Raw genomic sequence first — 25,822 nt, forward strand, 5'->3', positions numbered from 1 at the left:
CCCAAGGCAGGCGCTAAACCACTGCGCCACCCAGGGATCCCCTACATGTTTTGTTTTAACAAGGAAATTAATTGCTTCCTTGTACCAGGCCTGTCTCACTGTGATTTCTGTGGGCCTTTTTGAAAGCCTACAAATTCTTGGTTACCGTCAGAGATTATTTCTGAAGTGGTGATTCCAGGCAACAAAGCTCTGTTTTCCCTAATATTCACTTGTTAATGAACCAAACCAACGAACTGTAAATATTGTCAGGAAAGCAAACACTTCTGAGAGATCAGCTTCTCATCAAATCTCTGCTGAAGGGTCCTAATTATATTCTAAGTCAGTCATTAGCAGGGGAGATGAAAAAAATCCTAATGCAAACTCAGATTCATTGGAGGAGGCTCTGAGTGAGGAATATGCACCCTAAACAGGAAATCTTGGGTTCAAATGTGGGTTTCGCTTGTTTATTTTTTTATTTTTTATTTTTTTAAAGACTTTATTTATTTATTCATAGAGATGCAGAGAGAGAGAGAGAGAGAGGCAGAGACACAGGCAGAGGGAGAAGCAGGCTCCATGCAGAGAGCCTGACGTGGGGCTCCATCCAGGGTCTCCAGGATCAGGCCCTGGTCTGCAGGCGGCGCTAAACCGCTGGGCCACCGGGGCTGCCCTCGCTTGTTTAATTTTGAGCAACTAACTATACCTTCCCCGTCTCCACCTTCTCTGGTGCAAAATGGGGCTAGGAATAGAAACACTCTCATTGGATTGTTGTAGGGATATAAATAATTGATGTGTATATTTAGAATCAGTGCCTGGCACACAACCTGATAAATACGAGCCATTCTAATTGAGCACAAAAAAAAAAAAAAAGTCTTTTTTAGCTGCTGTGTCTTAATCTAGGAAAACTGAATGACATAGGCAGGTCTGAAGTCTTCTGGGGATGGGAATGAGGGGTCTGCAATACCTAATTAACACTGTCTTTGGGGTGTATTGCTATTTTTCAGGGTCCAGGCTAACTGCTCTGGGTCAGCTCTGAAGGGTCTCCTGCTAATCTCTGTTTTCATTTTCTGTTTCTCACAAAGGCACAAAAATGATTATCACTTGCTAATTTTCATCATAAAGTAAACCGACAAAAAAAAATAAAGTAAACTGACCACCAACGTTCACCTTTGGGTCTTCAGTTCTTTACAGCTCTGTTTCAAGATTTCTCTGATTCTCAGCAATTTTGGAATTTGGAAGGTTCTAGAGAGCTGGTTTTCCTTTAAAAATCTATTTTGAGTCCCTCTGCTATATAAGCATATTTGTAACTGATTTTTAAAAATTAAATGAAAATGCTATCTCAAATCTGTTTCCATGTTATATGACAAATCAACATGGGCCTACAAAATATTTATCAGCAATACAGCTTCATCACAAAACCTTTGATGTGGGTAATGTGTAGGTTTACACTTCTGAGAAGCAGTCACAAAGCATAGCATTAGGGTGATTCAAAATTAAAAAATTACTATTAGAATAGAAAATGACAACTCAAAATAAAAAAAATTACTATTAGAATCGAAAATGACAACAAATATTTGATCTAAAACCAAAACGAAAGCTTGTTTTTTATCAACAGAAAGTTGCTTAAATAAATAAATCACTGCCCTAAATAGCTCTTCAAAATAATAAATTACGCCTTGACATGTCATTTCAATGAAACCACGTACGGAATAGGGCTTTGGACCTTCTTTGGGAACACGTGGTAGTTTTATTTTAGCTAGATGACAGTAGATAACAATTTGGGAGAATTAGGAGATTACGTATGCTTATGGATAGACCCAGCTTTCAACCTAATCACAATGGTTAATCAACTCATCACAAACGGTGTCCTGAAATAACAGAAAGTAACAAAGACAAATCCTCTCTTCCAGAAGGAGACGGTCCCTCTCATCCTTGCCTACTAACCCCAATCAGCAGTGAGTATCCCCCTTGAGTGTGTTGCCACCGTGAGGGTTAACTGCCACTTGTAAAGGTAGGGAGGCCAAATTAGTAGGAAAATAGACTAATTTCCTTGAGATACTTTGATTCTTGGGGTTGTCGAAGTGTAATTAAAACGCAGTGTCAACTTCAGATGTCCAACATAATGATTCCTTAACTCTGTACATCACTCGGCGATCACCACAGTTGGTGTAGGCAACGTCTGTCACCAAACGTCACCTCAGTATTGCTGACTATATTCCCAATGCTGTACTTTTCATCTCTGTGACTGAATCTTACAACTAGAAGTTCATATTTCTTAATCCCCTTTATCTGTTTTACCCATCCCCCCCACCTCCCCTCTGGCAACCACTAGTTAGTTCTCTATATTTAAGTACATTTGTTCCTTTGTTATATTTTCAGGATTCCACATTTAATCGAAATCATATAGTATTTGTCTTTCTCTGACTTATCTCAGCATAACACCCTCTAGCTCCATCCATGTCACTGCAAATGGCAAGATTCCATTCTTTTTTATGGCTGAGTAATGGTCCATCGTATTTACACACCATGTCTTCATTATCTGTTCATCTGTTGTTGGACACTTGGGCTGCTTCCATGTTGGCTACTGTAAATCATGCTGCGGTAAAACCAGGGGTGCGTGTATCCTTTCACATGAGTGTGTTTTTTTTTCCTTTGGGTAAATACCCAGGAGTGGCGTTACTGGATGGTAGGGTAATTCTATTTTTAATTTTTTGAGGAACTCCCATCCTCCTTCCCGACAGTGGCTGCATCAGTTTGCTTTCCCACCAATGGTGCACGAGGGTGCCTTTTTCTCGGCATCCTTGCCCACACCTGTTGTTTCTTGTTGTTGTTGATTTCAGCTGTTTTGACAGGTGGTAGATGATATCTCATGGTGGTTTTATTGGCATGTCCCTGATGATAAGTGATGTTGAGCATCTTTTCATGTGTCTGTTGGCCACTTTATGTCTTCTCTGGAAAAACGCACATTCAGGTCCTCTGCTCATCCTTTAACTGGATTTTTTTGGAATATTAACACTTTGTTGAATATGGCATTTGCAAATATCTTCTCTTATTCACTAGGTTGCCCTCTCATTTTGTTGATGGTTACCTTTGCTGGGCAGAGCCTCTTTATTTTGGTGTAGTCCCAATAGTTTGTTTTTGCTTACCTTGCCTGAGAAGATATATCTAGAAAAATGTTGCTATGGATGATGTCAAAGAGATTACTGCCTGTGTTTTCTTTTAGGAGTTTTATGGGTTCAGGTCTCACATTTAGGTCTTCAGTCCATTTTGAGTTTGAGCCTATTTTTGCGTATTGTGTAAGAAACTGGTCCAGTTTCATTCTTTTGAGGGTAGCTGTCCAGTTCTCCCAGCAGTATTTGTTGAAGAGATTGCTTTTTCTCCATTGTATATTTTTTGCCTTCATTGTATATTAATTAACCATGAAAATGTCAGTTTATTTCTGACCCTCTATTCTGTTCTATTGATCTATGCCAATACAATTAATTACTGTATATAGCTTTGTGTAGTATATCTGAAAATCTGGGATTCTGATATCTCCAGCCTGGTTCTTCTGTCTTAGGATTGCTTTGGCTATTTGGGGACTTTTTATGGTTCCATATAAATTTTAAGATTATTCTAGTCCTGAGGAAAACATTAATGGTACTTTGATAGATTGCAATGAATCTGTACTATGGACATTTTAACAACATTCTTCCAATCCACAATATTTTTCCATTTGTTTGTATCCCCTTCAATTTTTTTTATCAATGTTTTATAAAGTTTCAGAGTGCAGGTCTTTCACCTCTTGGGTTAAATTTATTCCTAGGTATTTTATTCTTTTTGGTGTAATTATAAATGGGATTGTTGTCTTAATTTCTCTCTCTCCTCATTTATTATTAGGTTTAGAAATATAACAGATTTCTGCATATTAATTTTGTCTCCTGCAAAATTTCTGGATTAATTTATCAATTCTAATGTTTTTTTTTTTTTTTGGTGTTTTTTTAAGTTTCCTATGCATAGTATCATGTCACCTGCAAATAGTGAAAGTTTAACTTCTTCCTAACCAACCTGTATGCCTTTTATTCTTTTTTGTTGTCTGATAGCTGTGGCTAGGACTTCCAGTGCTATGTTGAGTAAAAGTGGTGAGAGTGGGCACTGTCTTGTTCCTGATCTTTGAGGAAAAGCTCTTAGTTCCATAAATCTGTTCTATTTTTCTTTAGTATCTATTTATTTCTGCTCTAATCTTTATTATTTCATTCCTTCCACTGGGTTTGGGTTCTGTTTGCTGTTTTCTCCTTTAGGTACAAGTTCAGATTATTTGATATTTTTGTCTCTTGAGATACACCTGTATTGCTATAAACTTCCCTCTTGATAGTACTTTTGCTGCCCCCCGCCCAAAGATTTTGGACTACTGTGTTTTCATTTCCATTTGTCTCCCATATATTTTTAAATTTTCTTTTGATTTCTTGGTTGAATCGTTCATTGTTTAATAGCATGTTGTTTAGCATCATATATCTGTATTCTTCCCAGATTTTTTCTTGCAATTGATTTTTATTTTCATATCATTGTGGTCAGAAAAGATGCTTGATATTTCAGTCTGTTGCAATTTACTGAGAGTTGTTTTGTGGCCTAATAGGATCAATCTTGAAGAATGTTCTATGTACTTTTGAAAAGAGTGGATATTGTGTTTCTGGATCGAATGTTCTATATATACCTATTATGTCTATCTGGTCTAATATGTAATTCAAAGCCACTGTTTCCTTGTTGATTTTGTCTGATTTATCCATTGATATAAATGGGGTGTTAATGTCCCCTACAACTATTGTATTACATATTTAAGTGCTCCTCTGTTGGATGCATAGATATTTATAATTGTCATATACTTGTCAGTTTGGTCCCTTTATCATTATGTGGTACCTTTCTTTGTCTCTTGATATAGTATTTAGTTTAAAGTCTATTTTTTTTTTAGAGTATTGCTACCCTGGCATTTTTTTTCCTGCTTCCATTTATATGGTGACTGTTTTTCTATCACTTTACTGTAGTCTGTATGTGTCTATGTCTGAGATGAGTCTCTTGTAGGTGGCATATAGCTGGAGCTTTATTTTTTTTCCCATCCCATCATACTATGTCATTTCATTGGAGCATTGAGTCTATTTAAAGTCATCACTAGGAAAAATAAATAAAATGTCATAATTGATAGGTATACACTTATTGCCATTTTATTTGTTTTCCAGCTATTTTTACAGTTCCTCTCTGTCCCCCCCTTTTTTTCTCTTACTCTATTACCTCGTGGTTTAATGGCTTTCATTAGTGTTATGCTTAGATTCCTTTGGCTTTATTTTTTTTGTGAACCTACTCTAGGTTCTGACTAGGTTCATAGGTAACTTCTGTGTATGGCAGGCTATATTAAGTTGATGGTCTCTTAGATTTGAACACATTCTAAAAGCACTAAGGTTTTACTCCCCCTCCACATTTTATGAATATGTCTTATTTTCCATCTTTTTTGTGTATCCCTTGACTGATTTTTGTAGGTACAATAATTTCATTAATTAATTAAAAAGAGAAAGTATTGTTTTAACCTCCTTACTGGCTTTGTAAGTGAATAACCTACTTTCATTTGGGATATACTCCTCTGTTTCCTCATTTTGTTTAACTCTCCACATTTGTTTGTATGTATGTATCAGGTAGGTCAGTGATGGCTCCTGGTCTTGAAAGTAGTGACCTAGTATAGAAGATTCCTGTAGTGGGGATCCCTGGGTGGCGCAGCGGTTTGGCGCCTGCCTTTGGTCCAGGGCGCGATCCTGGAGACCCGGGATCGAGTCCCACGTCGGGCTCCCGGTGCATGGAGCCTGCTTCTCCCTCTGCCTGTGTCTCTGCCTCTCTCTCTATCTCTCTGTGACTATCATAAATAAATAAAAATTAAAAAAAAAAAGAAGATTCCTGTAGTGCCCAGAGCGCAACGCCCCCTGGTCACTTGAACCAGATGCCTCAGGGGTGGCGCCTGTGTGGGCTGTGTGTGCTCTACTGTTGTGTCTGAGCTGCATCTGCCTTAAGTCCAGTCATCTGCAATGGCCTACTTTGCCCTCTGTGGGTGCCCTGGGCAAGGTCTTGTCCCTGTGCTGTTGCTGTTGAGGGGGCCTGTCTGTGGTTGCCACAGGCTTGTAGGTTGGCAGAGTCAGTAGTCAGGGGAGCTGTCCAGACTTACTCTTTCTGCCACAGCTGTGGGTGCACCAAAGGGCAGGCCTTTTTTCCTGTGCTGGCAGCTGAAAGGCCTGACTATGGGAAATGTGGTGTGTTGGGGTGTATGGTTATCCTCCCTTCTCCCCAGAGCAGGAGTTACTTTGGAGGGCTGGCTGCTAAGCAGGTTGAATGAGATGGGTCTGGAGGGGAATGTGGGAGTGGGGCTTACAGTGCCAGCCAGGTAAGTGGAGAGGGTTAACATGAGCTCCCAAAGTGTCTGGCTCTCTAGGCTGGTGCCTGCCAGCACTTTTTCCCTGGAGAAGTCTCCCGAAGATCCCTGCCACTCCAGTGCACACTCCGTAAATAAATGTCCTTCACGCGTATTCCAGGCACTTTTCAAATTGCTGTTTCTGTGCTGTCTTGGCAGTTTATTTATTATGCTGAGTCTTTAAAGGCAGGGACTTACTTTTCTGTTGCCCTCAGGCTCTTTGGAGGTAAGCCCACTGATGTCTAAAGTACCTGGACTTAAGCCCAGCTGATTTTAAACACTTGCCAAGTTAAGCATCACTGGTTTTCAAAGCCAAATAGCATGGGTACTCATTTTCCCAGTGTGGGTCTCCGGTGCTGGGGGTGCCTAATTCAGGGTCTGATCCTCCTGCTTCTCTGTGCATGCGGTGTCCCTCCCAACTGTGATTAATTGCACAGGAGACTTGGTTCCCAACTGTGTCTCCACACCTCCTACCCTTTTCAGTGTGGAATCTTCTCTATGATTAACTGTGGAAGGTTTGTCCTGACAGTCTTCAGAGTATTTTGAGAGTTAGTTATACAAATATAGATGTTATCTTGGTATATCTTTGGGATTGAACAAGTTCAGGATCTTCTGATTCTCCTATCTTCCTGGCCCCTTGAAATACTTTTGATCTACACCATCCATTTTGTCCTCTCAGATGGAATTTAAATAATTACCCTCCACAATATAGTTAGAATCGAAGGGAATGGAGATTTAAGTTACTTGGTGGTTATAAAACATATCCAGGAAGACACATGACTAGAAATGGAATATGCATAATTTGAAAATTATGGTATCTAAAATAATTAAGATATTCATTAGGAAAATTTAAAAATTTTTAAGTAAATTTCATTAGATTACTATATATTAAATACCAATATTAATACATAATATGTAAATGCTAATATGTGTAAACTATTATAAGCATATATATTATGTAGTTATCATATTAACCACTTACATTGTTTAAAAAGTTGTAGGGATTGCCAATTCTTTAAGTGTTATGGAGGAAAGGTGAATAAAATATAACGTGTACCTATCTACCCCAAATAATGGAACAGAATTGGCGGAAAACAAAGAGTCACAAACTAGGAGACAAAACACGATAGCTAATAAAGAATAAATAAGGGAAATAAGTGCAACAATTAACATTTCAGGGGTGTTGTATCTCAAAGATAAATATTTAATAGTCCTCCAATTCTGTTTTATATAGATGGTATCATTTTAATTTTTTTTAGGATTTTAATTCTTACTTTTTGACAACAGCAGGAAAACTGCTCTGCATTCCTTTTCTGTGCCAATGAGAAAAAAGACAGAGGCAGGAGATGGTCATCTCACTTACTAGGTGAGGGAGGAGATCTGTTGCTATCAGAGACTTCCTACACTAAATCCCTAAGGCTTAGATGTATTACCGTGTCAGTAAAGAATAGTCACACAAGCCCTTCTTAAAACCAACCCAGATACATTTCCTTTATCCTTTCAGAATAGCTTCCCTACTGCTGCTTTCCTGGGATGCAAGAAGAAAACTGAATGAGTTGAATATGATTTGTTTTAACTACGGATATTTTCAACTACACTGTGACAAATAGCATCATTATTTTCCTTTTTCTTCTTGGCATTTTTTGTTGTTGTTCCTATAAATTAACCTTTGGGACTTTCAGCCTCAAACAAATAGTTAGAAAGCTGGTCAGGGGCCATATTCATTGGAGCCTAGATCTCCAAAACTGTGTCCCCGATCTGAGCAAGTTTTTGAAGAAGGGGAAATAAAAGAGTAAAAGAAATAAAGTGCTACATGCATATATAATAGTTTTATTGCTTTTAATTTTGAGGCCTCATCCCTCCTCAACCTTTGGGAAGGAACAAGCAGCTATCTTACCTCCAGCTTTTCTCATAGTAGCAAGCTCATTGCAGGGACTCACCAATTGGGTATCCCAAACCCAAGAATGATAAAAGGGAAGGAAATTGAACCAATCAAAAAGCATCCTGGTGGATGTAGAAAAAGGACCACCCACTGATATTTTGCCTCCATCTACTCCTCCAAAGTAAACCACTTTTTAATAGCAAATTAAGCTGCCTTGCCAGATCAAAATGCATCTCACTCGGAAGGCTTGGCTGGCACTTATGAGCCAAGAAAATGCAAACCAAGTTAGGTAGGGAGAAATATGAAATAATATTTTCTTTCAAAACCTAAATTGACATTTGATGCCTCATATGTGAATTTCAGATTGACTTGTGTTGCTGCCTGATTCACAGAAGCTCAAAATAGTTCCTCTGCCTATGTGGCTTATTATTGCTTTCATGCTTACTTCCACCTGTAAATCTTCTAATTAGAACAAATCAGGGAAGATATTTCAAGTAAATTAGTGGATTGAAAGGTCAGTTCAAAAATAATATAGTAGAGTTATGTTAGGATGAAGCAGACATTAGCTCACAAGTCAGAGGGTTCACTTGACGCAGACTGTAAATTATGAGAAGGGGACCACGTCTCTTTTATCACTGTATCTCCAACTTCCAGTACAATGCCTGGCATAGAATCTGTGCTCAAATATTACCAGAAATAATGTAATGATGCACTATAATAGCTTAGTACAGATGTTCACTCTGCTTTCCGAATGCCAACATGATGCATTCCTTATATACTCGTTGACCTCAAATTTAAGGAGTGAAACACAACAGCAATATCATCAGGACAGAATAAGTAAAAAGAAATCCACTTGACATACACAAGGAAGGAAACAGGGCTAGGACCTGAAAAATGTCAATGTTTCCAAAGACATGGAGTTACCATGAGAACACTAGGAGGGATGAGACTTCATAAGTTATCCCATCTAAAGAGCCACCGGTTCTATTCTGGGATATCTAAGACTAACAGGTTGTCAAAAAACCAGGAAGGCTGTCTGGGAACAACAGGGCAGTCTGTAACAGAGTTTCTGAAGGAGGACATGAGTGAGACTGACAAATATGAAAAACAAATATGTCAAAAGGTGTTCAGAGGGAGAAGGATGCCTTCTAGAAAATGATCATTCACAGGAAAAGAAAATTGCCTTTTATTTTTTTTAAGTACACATTTAGGATTGGTAATGATCTCCTAGGGCATTTTATAGACTCCATTTCTAGTTTGCTAGCGGTATTAATAAGAGGAACAAGCTCTGATTAGACCAACTTTACTTGCCCTGAAAGGGCAAACATAAGTAAATCTGAATTAGATTGTTTACACGGAATACTGCTTATAAGGAGATTCATTGTTTTTCTGAGATCAGCAGAAGCCTGAAAAAGATGGCTGACTTGCTAATTTTGAAACCAAAGAGCAATGTAAAGCTGGAGAAAAAGTGAATCGGGGGAAAAAATTCCCAGTGTCCGGAAAGGCAATTAAACTGATCATTAATCCCAATAGCAGCTATAACATTATTCCCTTCGTGTCACAGCAACAAATTGACTTCTAGGCAACTGACTCTGGGATTCAAGTTAAAAAGATGACCTGGTTATATACCTTGCTAGGTCCCATTTCCACGCTGGACTAAGCCTTTATCATTGGTTACAAATCTGAAACAGAGCGAGCTTCATGTTTACTAAGGCATATGTGTACAATGGGTTGTATCCCATATTTACTTATTTTCTGAAATATATATATGTATAAATATAAATATGTAACATATAAATATGATTTTTAGACTTTAAAATTGACTCTTCTTACTAGCACAGTCAACTACATTTTTAATGAAATGATAGAAATTTCTTAAAACTCCTACCGATCCCTGAGAATGGTCCAGAGCTCTCCACCTAGGCACACTTCCATCAACATGTACAAATATTTGCTGTCCTTAAACGTTCTGTACAATCTGTGGATTGCAAACAAGAAAACAAAGGTTAGAAATGTGGTTGTCTTTGAAAAGAATGTGTTTTAGGTGCTCAGATTACAGTCTTATGCTTGGTTTTCTAAGCTTGAAATGTCATTAAAAGGAGAAATGTCTGTTTGCAAATAGGGAATAGGAGGCAACAAGCTCCTGACCAAGATGTGTATAGGGTGGGGGCTGGGCTGTCCTTGGCAATGAATGGATTAATCCAAATGATTATGGACCAAGATGGCTTCTTGGGGCTCCTCCTGTCTCAGTTTAGCTGATTTTTAACACATGGACTCTTCAGCCCTATTTAGTGGTCATAAACATGCAGTATACATGGTTATAAAATAGGTACACTTTACAAATACAGACATGAATGAAATTCTCGTGCTGTTCACCTAAGTTCACCTTGTGCCCTGTTTTTAAGTGCCACTGACAAATTAACTAGAACAGGCTTTGTTTTGTTTATGAAAACTCCTCGTTATCTCCTCGTTAACGTTCTCAAAATATGGAGATGGAATAGTCATTTCATTTTTTTAATCTTCAAAATTTTAAAAATGTACATATTAGTATTCAAATAATCTAATTTTTGTATTTTGTCCTTCAAGCTGCAAAAGAAGTCTATATAGGGTCACAGAGAGCATCAGCATGGGATGTTAGAAACAGAAAGATCTTTGGGAAAACCATGTGCTTTTCACAGAATCTGATTCTCTTAAAAATAATAATAATAATACAAAAACAACCCCCCCCCCCCCGAAGTTTAAGTCTAACAAAACTTTCCTAAAATCAGATTTAAAAATCTGTTTCCTGGTTGAATGAGATGTATAATGGGGAACATGGGAGGCGGTGGTTTTGTGGCTGACCTGCCACCCACCCGGAGTGGGAAAGTCAGCCCCGGGCCAGGCCTTTACCTCACTATGAAGTCGGAATGCGCCCCCTGCATGATCTGCTTCTCGGAGCGGATGTGCTCCTGCTGTCTTGTGTCCACGATGTGGCGTTTCTTGAGAATCTTCATAGCAAAGGTTTTGGATTCTTCACTTTTCAACTGGACCTGAAGAGAATAAGTGAGAAAAGAGAATAAGTGAGAAACAGCCCATAGTGTTAATATAACAGGGTGATTTCTTATCCTCAAATTGCCCTGGGCTCGGAGCACACCAGGGATCCCCCCAGTGCCCCCTGACTCCCAGGGCACATCCTTGCTGGAGCCAGGTATAAATCCAGGTCCACAACTATTGTCCACTCTTCTTCCACGGGGCCAGATCCACTGAACTAGATTCTCAGTGAGTTCTGTGCCCACTGGGCTTGGAAGAGGGCAAGTGCATGGGATTCTCGCTGTGTTACGTCACTTCATAGCACACAATGTGTTTGAGCATATTTGGTAGTTTCTCCCCTGCCATCCAAAAAGCATAGAAATGAAATTTTCCAATTTCCCTTCAAGTGAGTGTGGTGAGGGGAGGACCCTCTGGACCGTTACACTCTTCCTCCATGGTCCGAGCCCGCAGACATTCCCACAGGTGTAAAATTCAGGGACACAGGACTGTCTGCCGAGACTGCAGAAGTGGGTACTGTTGGTTCTTCTCTCTGTATCTCCTAGTCTTGCCCTTCCTCTAAAAAATTTTATATATAATTATATATACAATTTTTATATATAGTATATATATATAGTATATATAATATGTACATAGACACATATCTATCTAGATATAAATATTTTAACAAGATTTTTTTCAAGAGATTTTGAAAACTTTCTTCTCGAATATGCATGATGGCTTTAATCTTGTCTGACTTCAAATCTGACCGCTTAGTTGTACTAACTGGGAAGCTCAGCTGGGATGTCCCTGCTGCCTCCACGCCACTGGTGCAGCCCCACACGGCTCCCAGTGCCTCGGGTTCTTTGAATGCCATTCCTCAGGCCATGGGTCTGTGGTTCACTGTTTTATAAACAATTTTTTAAAAAGATTTGATTTTTATTAGAGAGAGGACAAGCAATGGGGGGGTTAGCAGAGGGAGGAGGATATGAGGAGCCGGACACAGAGCTTGATCTCACCACCCTGAGATCATGACCTGAGCCGAAACCAAGAGCCAGATGCTTAACCAACTGAGACCCCCAGGTGCCCCTCCACAAGGTGACTTGCAAGGAAATTAAGAGATCTTGATGATGTGGCTCATCACTTAATGGTAATATAAAAGTTCTCCAGTGCCATTGAGCGATGAACAGAATGTTCCAGCCTGCATTATTTGGAACTAATGAAAGCCTTGGGGAAATGACACAACAAGCTGTTTCTGCTGTTCAGCCCAAGTATCACTGTCACCCAGAGTTGTGAATTGTTTACTGCTTCATCTGCAGGGCAGCGAAATTCTGGTGTCTTGTTCATACACGCACGTCTAGACTGAATTGGGCCCAAGAGGACATTCATGTGGCGCGTGGAGACCACAAGGACACTTCACAGAAATGGGCCCCGTCTATAGGTGTGATGGGGTAGAGAGAAGAATGCATATTCCAATAGGCCTTAGGCAGCCAAGGGCCCTCCACTCGTCTGTGAAACTCTTTCAGCTGACAGATTAGTGTGATTCAAATGTACTCAGTTGTAGTTCACAGTAAAACACAAAACATGAACACCCACTTGTAAAAGAAATCTGGAGGGGCAGCATGAAAAAGGAGCTGTGTTCAGAGTACTAAACCTCAGAGAAGGCATGAAATCATTTTCTCTTCAGAGCCTCTGTGTGATGACTTCAGGCCCTGGTGTAGTTTACACCCCTAATGGAAAACTTAGCCATTCATCTTCACCATGATGGTGACGTGTGTTGTACACAGGATGGGAGCAAAGAGCTCTGCCTTTGGGGGTCACGGGTCTGAACCCGAACCCTGACTCTGCTTAGCTGCTTCTCTGCTCTGAGCCTCAGTTCTTACTGAAGATAACACTGTATGGAGTTATTGTAACTGTAAGCGAGAAAGTGCCAGAAGTGGGAGATCACCAGTGGTCTCTCTGCTGCAGGCCCACCCCAGCCAGCTGACTCGACGAGATAGCGTACATCAGGTGTCTGCTAAATGAAGCCAGATCTTCAATCCTCTGCCTGAAACACTCCAGTGGCTTCCCATCTCACCCACAGTAAAGACAAAGTTGTCACAGGGGCCACGAGGTCCTACACCATTTGGGCCCCAGCGACCCCCTAACCCACTCTGCTGGGGTCACCCTGGCCCCTTGCTGTTCCTGGAACGCACCTAGGACGTTCCTCGGTCTATGTGCTCTTGCTTTTCTGACCAAAGATTTCCCCACACATATTCCCAGAAGTCACCCTCTCAGTTCCCTGCTCAAATGTTTCCTAAAGAGCGTGTCCTCACACCAGCCTCCGTGCAAGAGTAACCACCCTCTTCTACCCTCCCTGCTCGATTGCTCACTATAGCTCTTATCACCAGCCAATGAACTCCATATTTTTCATGCTTGTGTAGTTCCTGTCTCCTCTCACTGGCCTATCAGCAACCTGCGATGGGGGATCTTCTTATCCAGAGTCCCTGACACAGAGTAAATGCATATTAAGTACTGTTGACTGCAAATCTAAGAAAGAATGCAGCCAACCAGGACGATTCATCACCGGCTAAGCCACAGCGGAGCTGGTGTCTCAGCTCCACACTGTGTATCTCTTCACCAAACAGGAGAAAAACAAGGGAAACTACAAGGACAAGCCTGTAGTGTTTGGTCTTGTTCCTTTGTCTCAAAGTGCCCTAATTACACACGGAAGGGCAGAAACTATTTCTACGTGTCAACAGCGCACAGGCAACACACACGGTCACATACCTATGTGCTTCAGCCTCCAGTTTTCATTTGTATTTTTACAAGATGTTTTCTTAACCCAGCCATTTCCTCGATGACTAAAATGTGACATTTCCAACCACAGAGCCTACTAGGTTAATAAAATCACCTCTAGAACAACGTCCAGTTGGCTGCCAACAAGCTCTTGGGGTCAATTATCTTTCAAGACCAAGCCATCCCCTAAACAATGCTACGTTTGAGTTCTGAGTTCTCCTCCAATGAACACATCCCCCAATTCCGTATATATTGGCCATTGCTGTTATAACCAGCTCATCACTGTTCTACCCATACCCAGATGTTTATTTCACTGTAGTTAGGATATTAGGTAAATCCTTGACATCCTTTGCTAGTTCTTCAATAGTTTTGAACTGTCTATTAGGGAGAATCTATGCAGGGAAAAAAACAAAGCTCTTGGGAACATCGGAGAGAAAAGGGACTTGACCTCTGTGGAACACATCTCATGCTGGGCGCATCCATGTACATTATCTTTAGTCCCGACATCAACTCTTAGGGGTAGGAGGACCTTGAGAAGTTGTATTTGGCATAACAATGTAGTCAAATTTGGACTGAACCACACTATTCATCTTCTTAAAGGACTTGCCATTTGTTGTGTTTTTACTAAGACTTCATCACCACTGACAATAACAGCTAACATTAATAAAGCTCGTATTAAGTGTTGGGAACTGGGCAGCCCGGGTGGCTCAGCGGTTTAGCGCTGCCTTCAGCCCAGGGTGTGATCCTGGAGTCCTGGGATCGAGACCCACGTCAGGCTTCCTGCATGGAGCCTGCTTCTTCCTCTGCCTGTGTCTCTGCCTCTGTGTCTCTATGAATAAATAAAATGTTTAAAAAATTTTTTTTAAATGTTGGGAACTGTGTAAAAAATGAGTTTTCTCCCTTAATCTTCTATGCAACCCTTTGAGGTACTACGGTCATCCTCAGTTTTCAGAGCAGCTAAATGAGGACTACCAGAGAGGTCATATCTTGCCCAAAGCCACAGAGCTGTCAAGTGGAGAACCAGGTTCATCCTTAAGTCTTGTTGGCCCAAGTTATTTCTAGCTGCTTCCCTTCAGCTGAATATAAAACAAACTGCCAGCACAGTGACTGATGCTTTACAAATGAGGGTTGAATGTAACAAGCTAACTCGGAGAGCCTCTGTGAGAAAAGCTGAAGTGTGCACTATTACATTGAAGCTTCACCAATGCTGCACCTGCCAGAGCCTCGCTGTCCCATTTCCTAGGGACCTCAGTGGATTCTCAGGGATCATGGGTACCTGAGTGATGGCTGCTTCTTGTGGAATTCAAAGGGTAGATGTGGGAAGAGGAAGACGGTGCTAACAGCTGGTAGGTGGCAGGTGGCTGCTCCCAAAGAGGTATATAAAAACTATGGAAATTACTCTGAGTCAGCCTTATTAGTTGCCAATTTGGTAAGTATTAATTATAAGAAGTTTCCAGAGCCAAATAGCTCATCTGCAGAGGCTTTCTGTTTTGTCTTTGCTCGAGTGCAGACAGTCCCACTGTCTGGAACCAGTTGCCTTCTGTAAAGACCTGTCTAGTTCCTTAGAGTATAGCCCTTAGAATCTCCACTTCCATTTTAAGCTAGAATGAGACAAGACTCCCAGGATCTGGGCTCTTAACCAGGAAGTCAGGGAGCCTGAGGACTACTGGTGGAGGTAATTCAACAAACATGGTCTCTTGTACTGAAGTTAGTTCTCTGAAAATTTTTCTCCTGATAAACCATGTCCAACTCTCCGAATGTTTCCAAATTTTGCCATCAGAAACAATCTGAATGTCCATGCAGAGAAGATTGGAAAAATAAGGGCTTAAACGATGACCTAGTAAAGGGAAAAAAGTGAGAGAGAGACCAAGCAAGGAACAGACTCAACTATAGAGAACGGATGGTCACCAGAGAGTAAGTGGGTGGGGTGATGGCAGAAATAGGGGATGGGGAGGATATAGAAACGCACCTGTCGTGATGAGCACCCAGTGACATATGGAAGTGTTGAATCACTATATTTTACACCTAAAACTAACATTACACTGTGTGTTAACTAACTGTAATTAAAAACTTAAGTGTAATTCTTTTTTTAAGATTTATTTATTTATTTATTTATTTATGAATGAATGAATGATAGAGAGAGAGAGAGAGAGAGAGAGAGAGAGGCAGAGACACAGGAGGAGGGAGAAGCAGGCTCCATGCCGGGAGCCCGACGTGGACTCGAACCCGGGATTCCAGGATCACGCCCTGGGCCAAAGGCAGGCGCTGAACCACTGAGCCACCCAGGGAGTCCCCAAAAAACTTAAGTGTAATTCTAAGTCTTCATTTTTATGGAAAAACATAACCCCCAATTAATTTATATGTAATTAATATATATTATATATTAATTATATAAACACAGTTTATATATATAATATATATATAATATATATATATAAAGATACAGGATACAGGCCAGCACACATTTTATGATCCCATTAATAGTATTTGTATGTACATGTGTGTATGTGTATATCTATATGTAAAATAAATCTAGGAAGCGACCATCAGAAATGTGTTTCCCAATTTATTTTTAAAGATTTTATTTATTTATTTATTCATGTGAGACACAGAGAGAGAGAGGCAGAGACACAGGCAGAGGGAGAAGCAGGCTCCATGCAGGGAGCCTGACATGGGATTCGATCCCAGGACTCCAGGATCAGGCCCTGGGCTGAAGGTGGTGCTAACCTTCTGAGCCACCCAGGCTGCCCCCCCATATGTTTTTTTTTTTTATTTTTTTATTTATTTATGATAGTCATACAGAGAGAGAGAGAGAGAGAGAGAGAGAGAAGCAGAGACACAGGAGGAGGGAGAAGCAGGCTCCATGCACCGGGAGCCTGACGTGGGATCCGATCCCGGGTCTCCAGGATCGCGCCCTGGGCCAAAGGCAAGCGCCCAACCACTGCGCCACCCAGGGATCCCCCCCCCCCATATGTTAATAATGGTTTTCCCTTAGGGAAATTTTTAGTCCTACCTCTTTTTGTTTTTTTGAATTGCTTAACTTTTGCACAGTTAGCATATATCCCTTTTATGAAGAGACAACACAATGACGCTCATGGAAAATAAATTTTAAAGTCTCCCTTACATTGTACTACCTATGTATTAATGTCTGGTTCTCTCAAAGGATTCCAGTTCAATGGGAACAACTCTGTTAGTATTCCATGAATGCAAAGACCTTGAGAAGTCGTATATGGCATAGCAATGTATTCAAGTTTGGACTGAACCACACTATTCATCTTCTTAAAGGACTTACCATATTATTTTGTTCAACAAAAAAACTCTCAGAGTAAGTTACAGCAACTTGTATTTACTAGGTCTAAGCTCTTAGGCTTTATTATGAAAATGTTTTCATGAAACTGATCCATGGAAAATTTCACAGTGAAATGAAGTTTTTTATTTTTCCAGTTGGTCAAACAAAGTACCTTAAGTCTGCTCCTGTGAACTTGAGATAATGATGATGATTTTGTAGTAGGGTCAGCTAGAGATAGGAGATACGTGTTGTGTGGAAACAGGCAAGCGAGAGAGGAGGAAAGAATGTGTGCCTCTCTTCTCCTTCCTCAGGAATCCTTCCTAGCCTGGCTCGGTTGTATGCTCCCAGCTGTCTTCCTTTGCAGAGTAACCCACCCTGCCCCTAATATGCAGGGGAGGGCACTGGTTGAAAGTGGGCACTCTGACATGTGGCTACTTGTGTTTAGATCTCAACCATTGGGGCACCTGGGTGGCTCAGTGGTTGAGCATCTGCCTTTGGCTCAGGTCATGATCCCGAGGTCCTGGAATCTAGTCCCACCATTGGGCTCCCGCAGGGAGCCTGCTTCTCCCTCTGCCTGTGTGTGTCTCTTCCTGTCTCGCTGTGTCTCTCATGGATAAATAAAATCTTAAAAAAAAAATAAAGTGGGTACTTGTAAACAGTATTTTACTCTTAAAAATCATAATTAAATCTGTTTAATTAGTTGTCCCAACCAATTAAGGAAAACAAAAGAACAGGAAAATCTGTCTGAATTTAAGAAGATTTTCTTTCAAAGAGGAGGGAAAACCAATGTTATCACTGTGACTCAAATAACTTCTTGGACATGACAAACTCATGAGCTCATATATTCAGGAGAAAAAGGAAGCAAAAAGTTTTAAGTGCATAGAAAACTTGTATTCTATACATTATCATTGGATTGTATTCCTCAGTGTTTCCTAACCAAAAAAAAAAAAAAAAAAATGCTAATCCTTCTATGAGAATTATTTTTCTCTGTGTAATAGTACGACAATTTCCGGCAAACACTACTACGGTCGTGATAGAAAAATCCCCTGTGCTTAAAACTTTTCTCACTAGTTGCTCATATGGTCTTACCCCTCATCTTCCTCTCTGAACTGCCTGATAACATCAGACGTTCTCTTTTCCTTAGTCAGTGTCCAAAACTTAAGAATGAATCATGGCATCTGGTTTGCTCCAAAGGACGCACAAGGGAGGAGAGCATGAGGGACTTGTCACAGCCCGTGTGACACAGATCCAGCTGACGCAGAGAATCCAAAGGATGGATGATGAGTTTAAACAGATGCCAGAATTTAAAAGCTTTTCAGAAAGGAGGAATAGAGGCATGGCACCATTACACAATTTTATGGTAAGGATTTTATGTGTAAAACTTATTTCATAGATGACCACTAAGTGGTTTATATATACGTAAATGCTCATGTGTACCATTCAGATCAGAGGAGCATAGTAAAAAAAAATTGCTTATTTTATCTGCGTTTTCCTCTGTCATTTGCACAAGTGACGATCAAGAGAAAGTCTCTTTTTTCCTATCTTTGTTTTCCTTCCCGTGTTCGCCTCAACCCCTGGTCAAAAATGCCAGTTCCGTTTGCTTTGTAACTTGCCTTCAGACTTAAAATTCAGTTCTGTAGCAGGAAATGTCTATATTATTAAATTCAAACTGATCAGACGCCAAGTAAGACTATTTTCATAGAGGAGATAGTTTTCAAAAAAGACATTTAACTTTTAGTTTGGAGGAAGATCAGGAAAAGAACGTCATACGTTTCTATTTTTAAGTACAAAATGAACAAATGGTTGGGCTATTTTATAGAAGTCACTTGCAAATCAAAGAATACTTGTGATTCTCTTATTAAGGAATTAGCACTGATTCATTTTGACTCAAAAGGCTACCTATATTGAATCAAAATGGTTTACATTTTGGAAATGTACAATTTAAATATATCATTTCTCTTCCATATAGTATCTGTGTAAAATAAACCTTATTTCCCTTTGTAGTGATTACTAAAATTGATACAATAAACTTCATTTTCCTTCATCACTGACACAAAAAGACACCTAGATCAATGGAACAGAATTTATGGTAAATTTATCACAAAGGAGGCTAAAGTATACAGTGGGGAAATGACCATCTCTTCAACAAATGGTGTTGGGAAAACCTGACAGCCACATGTAAAAGCATGAAAGTGGATCATTTTCTTACATCATACACAAAAATAAACTCATAATGGATTCAAGACTTAAATGTGAGACCTGAGCCATAAAGCTCCTAAAAGAAAACATAGACAGTAAGCTCTTTGACATCATCCTAAACAATATTTATTTAGCTATGTCTCCTAAGGCAAGGGAAACAATAAAAAATAAACAATTGGACCACACCAAAAGGAACAGCTTTTGTACAACAAAGGAGCCCATCAACAAAACACAAAAGTAATGTACTCAATGGGAGAAGATACTTGCAAATGGCACATCTGATAAAAGGTTACTATCTAAAATACATAAAGAACTTCTACAACTCAACGTCAAAAACCGAACAATCCAATTAAAAAATGGGTAGATGGGATCCCTGGGTGGCGCAGCGGTTTGGCGCCTGCCTTTGGCCCAGGGCGCGATCCTGGAGACCTGGGATCGAATCCCACGTCGGGCTCCCGGTGCATGGAGCCTGCTTCTCCCTCTACCTGTGTCTCTGCCTCTCTCTCTCACTCTCTGTGACTATCATAAATAAATAAAAATTAAAAAAAAAATGGGTAGAGGAGTCAAACATTTTTCAAAAGAAGACCCACAACGGCCAATAGACACACGACAAGATGTTTGAAATCACTATCAAAGTACCAAACAACAGTGTCCTATTAAACACCTCACACCCGTCAGAATGGCTAAAATCAAAACACCAGAAACAATATTGTTAATGAGGATGTAGAAAAAAAAGGAACTCTTACGCACTGTTGGCAGGAATATACATTGGTACAGTCACTGTGGGAAACAGTATGGAGCTTCCTCATAATGTTAGAAATATATGATCCAGTAGTTCTACTAGTATTTACCCAGAGTAAATAAAAACACTAATTTAAAAAGATATATATGCACCTCTGTGTTTACTGCAGCATTATTAATAGCCAAGATATGAAAGCAACCTGTGTTCATTGGTAGATGAATGGATAAAGAGGATGTGGTTGTGTGTATATGTGTATGTACACACACACACACACACACACAGAGGAATATATTAGTCTTTTTTCATGACTGATAAAAAAGGATGAGATCGTGCCATTTTCTACAACATGGATGGACCTACAGGATATTATGCTAAGTGAGATAAGTCTGACAGATAAATTCCATATTATGGACTTTTATTTGGAATCCAAAAAATCAAAACAAATAACAACAACAACAACAACAAAACAGCCTCTTAAATAGAATGAACTGGAGGTTGCCAAGGGGAGGTTGGGGGGGGGGGATAGGCAAAAAAAAAAAATTACTTTCTCTTATTATCAAATCATCAAATATTTTCTTGTCCCAACTGATACTTGATTTCTATGCCCAATCTCATTCATATGCGTAAAGAAATACTACACTCAGCAGTTGTCAAACTTGCTTACATATTTCTAAATCACTAAAATATTTCCCATAATTCTACTTATTCTAATACTTAAAGCACACTTCTAAACTAAAATTTGACGTAGGTGGAGTTGACTCCTATGTTGATGCTTCAGTTTCTTTCATTTACTGACTCTCCGAAGGTTTGAAGTGAGTTGCAATGAAACAGAGACTCCTCTGTTGCAAAATTCAGCTCCCTGAAATGTGATCGGGGTAACTCATGAAAGTGTGTCTGTTCCCGTCATGCTTTTGAGACATAAGGCATAAAGAACTTTGGGGGGTGTTTCTGTTACATACGGGAAGAATTTTAATCAAATGGCTTATAATTGGTTCTTAATGTCTTGATATGTGTTATACCGAAACTTTACCCTGATATTAAATAGCTTGTGCTTCCCTGTTTTTGTATTTCAATTTTCATAAGTTTTAGTAGAAGTACAAATGTACTTCAAACACTGTTGAGCCAGTTCCAGTATTCAGTATTTTTTGCTCATGCTGAACAGTCACATTAAACATTTAAGCTACTCTGTCCATGTGGAATCAGGGACGGGCCATGGCCACGCAGTGGCTCCCCCTGGTTGAATTTATTTGATTCCTTTTGGGGGCTGATGGTCTCTCTCTGCTCTTGCTGGGAACTTGCAAGGCAGCTGGCTGGCGTAGGGGGCTCAGAGCCAAGCCACGTGGCCCTTGGAAGCTCCTGATCTCAGAGCTCCATGTTCAAGCTAACCTGCCTTATGGGTCAGGGGCAAGCGGGGATATTAAGATGAGGGACACAGCATGAATTTGCAATAAATCACACGTATACAGTTGCTGAGCCACCCTGGCACTTACAGAATGGCTTCCTCATATTGTTCCCCCCACAAAACAAGATAAGACGAAATGGTGTAAGACCATGGCTATTTTCAACATTACTAACATATTTCCCTTCCTGTGAACGAGAGCTCCCTTTAAAGTGTTTAGATGAAAAAATAAAAATAAAAATAAAGTGTTTACATGAAATTTTCAGGGATATGGACTACATCTTGGCCCAAAGTAAACTACTTTATTCAGAAGCGAAATTATGATGTTTATTTTGGGGAGCAGCTCCCCCTCCTAAAAATAGCCTGTCCCGTCACCTTACAGTGTATTCTTTTATTGCACAGGTGGAAGTTGAGAGCAGAGTCCACGTTTTATGCTTTCATCACCTGATCTGATGCCCCCAGATGCCTAATGCTTTCCTGTCTGACCGCCTCTAGGAATAGAACAGAGATACCCCCGGCTGATGGGGGCTAAGGGCATTTCCCCCTGCTCCTCCACACCACCCCTGGGCGGTGGGCCACTTGCTCCAGCGGCCTGTGAAGACATGTGGCCCTCTGTGTTGTAACCTCTGCCTGGAATGGCCTTGCCCAGCTGTTCACTTACATCCCAACCTATTCCTTAGGACCTGGCGTGATTCCTGGGCCGCCTTGGGGCCTCTGTGACCCAATCAGCTCCAAATGGTCTCCCTCTTTCTGAAAGGCGAAACTGTCTGCATAATTTAGAAGTCAATACACCACTAAAGGATTTCATTTGCTCTTTGTCATGTGTGTTAGTCTTATTTTCTTATTTACAGGGAGGCAGAAATTCCTTATGGGCAGGAATCACCTCTGCTCTTTCTGATCCCACAAAAAAAAAATATTGAGGGATTTTATAGTTGCTAAATTTTTGCTGAATGTGATGTGCCCATAAATTGTCCCAGAAAACATAAGAGGGACCAAAATGTTAACTTTTTGGATACACTCTTTTATCACCCCATTGTAACCCTTGGAAAGACATGTCTAGTACCTTCCAGATTTACACCAATCTTTCTAGAATAACACATGGTTTTGGAGGAGCAAAGGACATTTTACTTTACGACACTGATGTACAATACTTTTAGTGAGAAATATCCTTTTCGGTAGACAGTTTATAAAATTGGTAACTTCAAAAGATGCATAAGCAAGTAATGATCTGTAGTGTGTATTGAATAAATTATAGTCTACAGTAACAAGATGAATTAATACACGTTTATTAGCCTAACGTCAAAGTAGAGGTGATTTCTCAGTACACGTTACAAGGAGCAAAGCCAATCTTAAGAGGTGCAGGATAGGTCGTGACCACACCTGTTAGGCTCCTCTAGGGCCTACTGAACTGGATTGTCATTGGCCACCTGAGCAACATCCTTAGAAGTCAATGCTCTTTCTGACAATAAATCATTTGTATCAGCTTATACTCTTTTGAAGATTGCACCTAAAATGAAGAATGACCAGGGAAACGGCTGGGTCTGACCCAGACGAACTTCTGAGTTTCCAAGGAGTGCGGAGCCCTGGCTCGGCCGGGTGAGTGAGGCCCTTACGGCAGGTGTCCTCTGCAGTGCGTCCCTGGGGGTACACGTGGCAGTGGTGCCCCGCCAGACCACAGCTATTCTGTTTCACTGCCCCGTGGCCTGCCAGTGAAGAAGCTCTCAAATGTTTTCATCTTACGTGGTGGGGTTTCCCTTTGCAGTTAAGCTATTCGCCTTTCGTAACGATGAAACAAAACTCTGCTGAGCAAACCATGGATTTAGCACCTACTATCTTCCTTGATGACCTTTCGTTTTCTATTGGTGGACACAGCCCTCCAGGCCCCCCTGCGTGTGACTCCGGGTGCCAAGCAGCTGGACAAAATGCCACGCTGGGGCTCTAGGTCCACTACGGCCCTAAGACCCGGGTGAGGCGGGTCCTTGCGACTCGCTGCCACCCTGCCCTCTCCAGCACTGTCCTCTCGTGGGGCTGGAGCACAGGGGGCCTGTATGGTCCACTTGGCAAGAGCCAGACCCTCATGGTGCCCCATTGGGGTTCCAGGGTTTAAGAAGGCTGGGGAGGAACCGGGTAGGATTCAGCAAAAACTGTTTCCTATTGAGAGATGAAGAGGTGGGGCTTGATAACAGAGAAGAGAAATGGGTAAATACGAGCAGGCGACCTCAGGTGTACAAGGCTCAGCGGGGGGAAGATTGGGAATGGTTTCCCACCTCCACTCAACGCCAGGTGTCCTAAGGGAAGGAGCTTCAGTGCTTTGTGGGGATTTAACAGAAGCTGTCACTGAGGTCATCTGAAGACCTCAGGCTCTTTCTTATAATGGAGAAATGTTTCTACCTGGGTACTCAGCAGAGCAAGGGAGGAAAAAAAGAGTAAAATTATTCCATTCCCTTCCTCTTCTGTGGGTAGGGTTGGGGATAATAGATAGTTATCATTAGCATATTTTAGTAATAATAGCATCACAACACTTACTGACCTATGGAGTGATGTTCTCATTAGGGTCTTTCACTCATTTAATCTTTGTAACCTTGTGAGGCTCATGCCCTACTATTATCCTCAAGATGGAGAAGGAGAAACTGAGGCCCGGTGGTCAGGGACCTCTGAACAAGTGAGCGAGCATGCCCAGAGGGGAGGATCAGAACCCAGAAGGTCTGACTCCAGAGCTCTTTCAGCCACGACATTATAATGACTTTTTTTCTTTTTCTTGCCCTCCACATTTTACCACAGAAATAAGAGCAGCAAAAGATTCAAAGAAGGAAGAGCCTCTGAAAGCTCGACAGAGGCTGATATGAATAGGGGATAATCACAGCATCTATTCTAGATTTGGGTTATTATAGGTTCTTCAATTCTAGAGGAATTTTTTTAAAACAAAGATGTACATGTGATGACGTCTGTTCGATTTCATCACGGTGGCTGTTGTTGGGTGTGATAAGAATCTAAATATTGTTAGAAGCCAGAACGAGAAAGCTTCTAGTTAAAAAAAAAAAAAAAAGTCAGTAGTTCAAGGCAATAATAACAGCCATTTTACTGACCGCATGGTCTTAGGCTCTATGCATTAATCCTGATTTCCTTCTAGTAAAAGTGGATCGTGTCCCATGTCCCCCTCCCAGGGTAACTGGAGCTATATGAAGGTCACAGAGCAGGGTTCAGATGCAAGGCTTGATTATTTTAGTAAGAAAGTGGTGTCATTAATTTAAAAACATGATTAAGGGATCCCTGGGTGGCGCAGCGGTTTGGCGCCTGCCTTTGGCCCAGGGCGCGATCCTGGAGACCCGGGATCGAATCCCACGTCAGGCTCCCGGTGCATGGAGCCTGCTTCTCCCTCTGCCTGTGTCTCTGCCTCTCTCTCTCTCACTGTGTGCCTATCATAAATAAATAAAAATTCAAAAAAAAAATAAAAATAAAAACATGATTAATATCAGTTTGTCACTACCCCCCCACACACACAGTTGTTGCATTTGACAGGAGAGTACCGTGATGCCTCAAGTCCTTTACGTAGATGCCCTAACTCTTCCTCTTAGAGATGCAACCTCCTCCAAGATGTCTTGCTCTTCCATGCACTGCGCAAATGCTGCTCACACTGTGCTCACTGGATTATTTATCAGTTTACGTGACTTTCTTTCCCGGGAAACTGAGTCCCTAGAGGCAGAGACTGTTTTACTTTAGACTTTCTAAGTTCGAGCAGACAGCTTACTATAGAAATATATAATAAATGATATAGAGAGAATATAATCCAAGAAGACAGATTATGTCTTCCATATCTTTGTCCCTACAGTTATCCAAGTACCGCATGCTGGTGGTATAGGAGGCCTTGGATTGCTGAATTAAACAATTAAATATCTAATATCTAAAGCAACCACATCCGGATTGCTAGGTTAAAAAGGGTGATTGGTGCAAATCTATTCTGAAAAGCAAGCACTTCTCTGACAAGAGCAAAAGTAAATTAGGAATGTGACCGTAGAGCAATGGGTCTAATTTGTTCTGTGATTATAAAATCAATCTCCTTATTTTGCAGTCATACCTTGTAAATTAAGAGGATTACCAAGGTGTCTTATAGCAGTGCTTACTGC

General features: G+C 40.7%; 1 protein-coding gene across 3 annotated transcripts in view; it reads right to left on the minus strand.

The window, feature by feature from the left end:
* Nucleotides 1-25,822, minus strand: part of PRKG1 (protein kinase cGMP-dependent 1) — a 1,174,671-nt gene that overhangs the window by 24,782 nt on the left and 1,124,067 nt on the right. For all 3 annotated transcript variants that reach the window (XM_026014785.2, XM_026014784.2, XM_072723549.1), the window contains 2 exons: nt 11,175-11,314; nt 10,174-10,263 (listed from right to left, as the gene is read on the minus strand). In XM_026014785.2, coding sequence (XP_025870570.1) covers nt 10,174-10,263; nt 11,175-11,314 — 230 coding nt within the window. The remainder of the gene's footprint in view (nt 1-10,173; nt 10,264-11,174; nt 11,315-25,822) is intronic.

This window comes from Vulpes vulpes, chromosome 10 (genome assembly GCF_048418805.1).
Source record: "Vulpes vulpes isolate BD-2025 chromosome 10, VulVul3, whole genome shotgun sequence".
Lineage (NCBI taxonomy): Eukaryota > Metazoa > Chordata > Mammalia > Carnivora > Canidae > Vulpes > Vulpes vulpes.